The sequence below is a fragment of the Electrophorus electricus genome, chromosome 26 (genome assembly GCF_041902795.1).
Source record: "Electrophorus electricus isolate QZ-2024a chromosome 26, ASM4190279v1, whole genome shotgun sequence".
NCBI classification, from domain to species: domain Eukaryota; kingdom Metazoa; phylum Chordata; class Actinopteri; order Gymnotiformes; family Gymnotidae; genus Electrophorus; species Electrophorus electricus.
The window spans coordinates 1,051,241-1,057,500 of NC_137522.1; the positions used below are offsets into that span (position 1 = coordinate 1,051,241).

The following is a 6,260-nucleotide window of genomic DNA, read 5'->3' on the forward strand; positions in this document are numbered from 1 at the left end:
CTGCCAGCTTCATGCAACTGCAAAAAAACCCAAAAAAAAACAGTCGCGCTAACGGAAAAAAAACGTCGTTAGGATTTCAAATCCCGCGAAGCGTTGTTGACTGTGGGGTTTGAGAAGTGCCCTACAGCAGGGGGACGGGCCACATTGGGAGCGCTGGCGGACTCCTCCTTTAAACCGGGAGCAGAGGAAGCTATTGGAGGAGATGTAGAGGACAGACCCCCCCCCCCTCCTGCGTCTATTGGTTGGCCGCGGATCAGTAACGATGTTTAATGCACTGGGAGAAAGAGTGAGTTAGTCAGAGAGACGTGGAGAGGATGGAGTAGCCCACCTCGCGCATCCCTACAGGACCGGGTCCGTCTGCCGCCACTTTGCGCGTGTACCCACATGCACAGCCGCCTGGCTTTTCTCTGGCTCCTTCACTTTACATTCCGCCGCAAAGCAAAGCAAAGTGTGGACGTAGTCCCCCGAGGGGGCAAGGACGCAGCCGTCACGGGGATGTCTGTCCCCGCGCCAGGACTTCGCACGCTGCCCGAGCCCTGCGTGGATCTATATTTTCTGTCCGGGGCCTCACGCCTCTCCTAGAGACTCACGCGCCGGACGGAGGCGAGTCACTGCATTCAGATCAGCGAGACTCCGGGAGAGGACCGGGCTCGTGCACGCTGCGGGCGCACTTCACCGGAGCGCTCCACTTCGCTGCACCGTCGCGCGTGTTGGAGCGGGTGGCTTTCCCGTTCTCCGGAAGGATGTAAACTGTTGTTGTTGTTGTTGTTGTTGTTGTTGGTTTTAGCGGGGACGCCGGGTTGCGGGGTAAGTCCTTCTCTTCAGTCTGTCGTTGGGGCAAATCGGAGAGGCGAGATGTCATTCACATGCGCGCGTCAGCCAAGAGCGGCTCGCGCTGTGGGGTTTGCACCGTGTCGGAGCGGATGCAACAGCTTCGCGTGCTCTGCGGGATCAGGGAAGCATGCCGCAGGGCTGCCGTCCACGTGCGGCTTTATTCCGTTATTTGCCTTGGACACTGCGCGTGTGGATGCAGTTAAACTGTCGGATTGATTGATTTGTTGGCGCGTTTGAGGGTCCTGTTTTTAACCCATTCGTCTTCCTGGCGTTGCCTCAGCACGCATGTGCCCCTTTTGTCAGCTGTTTGCGTTGGGAACAGAAACATTTATCCGTCGTTGCTACTTTACCGTTTATTTGCACGAGTCGTGTGGTTATTTGTGGCGGTGCTGGTGTAGTTAACTCATGCCACATGACTTATTCCGGCCGCGTTCGCGTTCCCTGCATGTGAAAAGCTGTAAAAGGAATAGAGGAGGCTGTGTAGTGGTGTAGCGTCCGACGCCTTTCAAGGTTACATTATTGACATGCTCTCCACGTCGTTCGTCAAGGAATGAAGAATTACGCATTAGATGTGCATTTCATTAAGTCGCACTGGCGAGGGAAAAACCCGCATACACAAAGAGTCTCTTTTAACCATTCTGCTTCGGGATTGTTCAGTTATTAAGTTGGGATTCACGTTATACACATGCAAATGTCGTGTTTTGCAGCAAGAAATATATTTTCTGTATCTCTTTTTTTTGCATTTGTTTCAGACGAGGGGACGCAGAAAGGCTGTTTCATCGCGGTCATGTCTCCAATGCGCCTGGCATTCAGCAGAATTTGAATTAGCTGTGGAGCCGCAGCGCTTGTTGTAAAAACTCAGGATAAAAGGAACGTCGAGCGTCGGGAGGAAAAAACCGCACGATGTCTCTGGACATTTTCTGCCATGATCAGACTAGCTGCTGAAGGTATAAATCGCAAGATTGCCGGGCAGATCAACAGGTCGGAAGCGTAAAACGCGGCGGAAGCCAAAGGGTCTCCTGCGGAAAGGGATGTCTCTCTCGATTTTCTTTTTCCTTCTCTTATGGGCGCAAGCCCTGACATTGAAAAACTTGAACTATTCGATACCCGAGGAAAAAATTCAGGGCGTGATTGGAAACATTGCCAAAGACGCCGGTCTCGAGCTGGGGGAACAGGGCAAAAAATCCAACTTCAGGGTGCTGGAGAATTCCGCTCCACACCTCATAGACGTGGACCCCGAAAGCGGGCTACTCTACACCAAGCAGCGGATCGACAGGGAAACACTGTGCAAACGAAACCCCAAGTGCCAGCTGTCACTGGAAGTGTTTGCCAACGACAGAGAGATTTGCATGATTAAGATAGAAATACAGGACATCAATGATAACGCGCCCAACTTCCCTTCTGATCAAATCGATATCGACATTTCTGAGAACGCAGCGCCAGGCACGCGTTTCCCTCTGGCTGCGGCATACGACCCTGACACTCGGGAAAACGGCCTTAAAACCTATCAGATCACGCGAGATGACTACAGCATATTTTCCTTGGATGTAAAATCCAGAGGGGACGGGACTAAATTTCCTGAGTTGGTCGTTCAGAGATCGCTAGACAGAGAGGAACGCAGTCATCACACTCTTATCATAACCGCCACAGATGGAGGAGAATATCCCAAATCCGGCACGGTGCAGATTAATGTGAAAGTGACCGACTCTAATGACAACAGCCCCGTGTTCGACCAGCCCTCTTACGTTATAGAGATCCCCGAGAACTCCACCCCTGGCACCATACTGATAGACCTAAACGCCACCGACCCCGACGAAGGAAATAACGGGCAGGTTGCCTATTCTTTCAGCTGCTACGTCCCGGACAGAATCAAAGAGCTGTTCTCAATAGACCCCAGAACAGGTGTTATAAAGATTCAGGGGAAAATCGACTACGAGGAAAACCCAATTATTGAGATTGATGTGCAGGCAAAGGATCAAGGTCCAAACCCAATTCCCGGTCATTGTAAAGTCACCGTTAAAGTGCTCGACAGGAATGACAACTGGCCATCAATAAGTTTTGTGGCGGTGAGGCAGGGGGCAATTAGCGAGGCTGCCACCCCCGGGACCGTCATCGCTCTGGTGAGGGTCACCGACAAGGACTCGGGCCGGAACGGGCAGCTCCAGTGCCGGATATCGGGCAACGTGCCGTTCAGGCTGGAGGAGAACTCGGACAACTTCTACACGGTGGTGACGGACAGGCCGCTGGACCGTGAGATGAAGGATGAGTACAATATCACCATCGTGGCCAAAGACAACGGAAACCCTCCTCTGAACTCCACCAAGTCCTTCACCGTCAAAATTCTGGATGAGAACGATAACGCACCCCGCTTTACCAAGATGGTTTACCTCCTCCAGGTGCCCGAGAACAACATCCCGGGAGAGTATCTCGGGTCCGTCCTGGCCCACGACCCAGATCTGGGCCAGAACGGGACGGTCTCCTACTCCCTCTTGCCATCCAATGTGAGTGAGGAGTCCATCACGACGTACGTGAACATCAAACCCACCGACGGAGCCATTTACGCCCTGCGGAGCTTCAACTATGAGCAGACCAAGTACTTCGACTTCAAGGTGCAGGCAAAGGACTCGGGCAACCCGCACCTGGAGAGCAATACCACAGTGCGGGTGAGCGTGCTGGACGTCAACGACAACATCCCCGTTATCGTCCTACCGCTGCTGCAGAACGACACGGCCGAGATCCACGTCCCGCGCAACGTCGGCGTGGGCCACGTCATCACCACGGTGCGGGCCGTGGACAACGACTTCGGCGAGAGCGGCCGCCTCACCTACGAGCTCTCCGACGGCAACGAGGAGCGCCTGTTTGAGATCGACCCCGTAACGGGCGAGGTGCGCACCTCGCAGCCTCTCTGGGAAGAGGTGTCGCCCGTGGTGGAACTCATCGTCAAGGTGACAGACCACGGCAAGCCCACGCTGTCCGCCATGGCGCGCCTGGTGGTGAAGGCGTATTCGGGCGCGCCCCCCGAAGGCGAGCCGCGGGTCAACGGCGAACGCCGGGCGTGGGACGCCTCCTTGCCGCTCATCGCCACGCTCAGCGTCATCTCCGCCCTCCTGCTCGTCGCCATGGTCGCCGTCGCCGTCAAGTGCCGGCGCGAGAACAAGGAGGTGCGCACGTACAACTGCCGCATCGCCGAGTACTCGCACCCGCCACTCGGCAAGGGCAAGAAGAAGAAGATCAGCAAGAACGACATCATGCTGGTGCAGAGCGAAGGGGAGGAGCGCGACGCCGTCAACGTGATGAACGTGGTGAGCAGCGCCTCACTCGCCACCTCGCCCGTCTACTTCGACTACCAGACACGCCTGCCCCTCAGCTCCCCGCGCTCAGAAGTCATGTACCTCAAACCCACTGCCAACAGCCTGGGCGTGCCGCAGGGCCACGCCGGCTGCCACTCCAGCTTCACGGGGCCCGTCGGCGGCGCGGCCGACGCACCCGCCCACAGGATGTCCATCATCCAGGTAGGAGGGCGAGCGCCTTTGCCGCCCCCTCTCTCTCTCTCTCTCTCTCTCTCTCCTCTCTCCCTCTCTCTCTCTCTCTCTCTCTCTCTCTCTCCCCTCTCTCTCTCTCTCTCTCTCTCTCTCCCTCCCTCTCTCTCTCTCTCTCTCTCTCTCTCTCTCTCCCTCTCTCTCTCTCTCTCTCTCTCTCTCTCTCTCTCTCCTCTCTCCTCTCTCTCTCTCTCTCTCTCTCTCTCTCTCCCTCTCTCCCCTCTCTCTCTCTCTCTCTCCCTCTCTCCCTCTCTCTCTCCCTCTCCCCCTCTCTCCCTCTCCCTCTCTCTCTCTCTCTCTCTCCCTCTCTCTCTCTCTCTCTCTCTCTCTCTCTCTCTCTCTCTCCCCTCTCTCTCTCTCTCTCTCCCCCTCTCTCCCTCTCACCCTCTCGCCAGGTGAATAAGTGTGTGTCGCCACAGCGACTGGCGTGTTGGGGGGTGTGAAGGAACCACAGCCGCTGGGCACACGTGAGACAAGCTGCCTCTCCTCTGCTTTTCTCTTTATCCCTCCTTCACATCAAGCCAATATTGTTTTGGTCACAGAACATAAATCTACTACAGCAGAGCTGTTTAGACGAGCCTGATGTATCAGACGGACTCGGGCACTCGTATTTGTTATTCTGGTTCTGTCTTTTTGTGCCTGTTTGTTTTTTAATAATGCCGTCCTGCTTTTGTTTGTTGAAGATCTTCCATCCGTCATACAGTCAGTGTTTCTGCTGTGTCCTTCCTGAACTGGGTGTCTAATTTTACTGTTTCCTATACACAGAGAATGTGTGTGTATTGCATAGCTTTATTTTTAGCATGTAGTAGTATCGGGGGATGTTGACATTTCACTCTCCACTTTAAGGCCATTTTTGTTATAGTTAGCGACAACCTTCCGAGATCTCCAGCCCGCCCCAGCCGAAGCTTGAGCTGTCACGGCCCGATGACGGTCTCCTTCGTTCGTGCGTTCGTTTCCTTTCCGGGTGGAAAGAAAGAGCTTTGTGGGCTTCTTGACGCCTCGCTAATGTGCCTTTGTGTGCACTGATTAGGCTAAGCCACTGCCAACCCCGGTGTGTAAGCCCCTTTTAAAACGTCAGAAAAGCCGTGGTGTCAGACAAGGCTAAAGCTTCCGTTTTAAACACAGCTACGGTCGGCGTGGGGACGCAGTCTGGCGAGATGACGGTCAGCTAAAAGTCGTTTAAAAGTTGTTCTCGCCTTTCTCCTCATCATTAATGCCTGCTTGTCCGTGGTGTTTGCGAGAGTCCCGCCTGAGAATCTGTTTCCTGTTGTGTCCTGCAGGACGTGAGGTTTGGCTTAGTGCTGGAGACATAGCTACTATGAATAGACAGCAAACGCAAAGTGTTTGTGGACATAAACAGTGGCAGGTTAGTTAGGTTGAGTCACCACAAGCAGGTGCGTGCGAGTGTGTGTGTGTGTGTGTGTGTGTGTGTGTGTGTGTGTGTGTGTGTGTGTGTGTGTGTGTGTGTGTGTGTGTGGTGAGGGTGGGTCTGGGCCTGTGTGAGGGTCAGTAGTGTGTGTGTGTGCATGTGTGTGTGTGTGTGGTCTACATTGTCATTGTGTCGAGTCTGCAGGATCCAGGTCAGTGATGATGATGATGATGATGATGATGATGATGATGATGGTATCTATAATAAGTGTGTAATTGCGTGTCTCTGATGGAGCTGCAGTATCCTCCCCCACCCCACACACACACACAAATAAACAAACAAGCTTCAGACATCACATATGCACATGTCCACTCGTGTGTGTGTGTGTGTGTGTGTGTGTGTGTGTGTGTGTGTGTGTGTGTGTGTGTGTGTGTGTGTGTGTGTGTGTGTGTGTGTGTGTGTGTGTGTGTGTGTGTGTGTGTGTGTGATTGAGTTCCTGAAGCTGTAAACCAATCAGA

General features: G+C 54.0%; 1 protein-coding gene across 5 annotated transcripts in view; it reads left to right on the top strand.

The window, feature by feature from the left end:
* The first annotated feature begins 274 nt into the window (after positions 1–274).
* Positions 275–6,260, top strand: part of pcdh17 (protocadherin 17) — a 59,845-nt gene continuing 53,859 nt past the window's right edge. For 2 of the 5 annotated variants that reach the window (XM_035523091.2, XM_081708476.1), the window contains exons 1-2: positions 277–807; positions 1,587–4,346. In XM_035523091.2, the coding sequence (XP_035378984.1) occupies positions 1,866–4,346 (2,481 nt within the window). In that variant the 5' untranslated portion in view covers positions 277–807; positions 1,587–1,865. Of the gene's footprint in view, positions 808–1,586; positions 4,347–6,260 lie in introns of all 5 variants that reach the window. The other 3 variants (XM_081708477.1, XM_081708475.1, XM_081708474.1) reach the window with 3 other exon arrangements.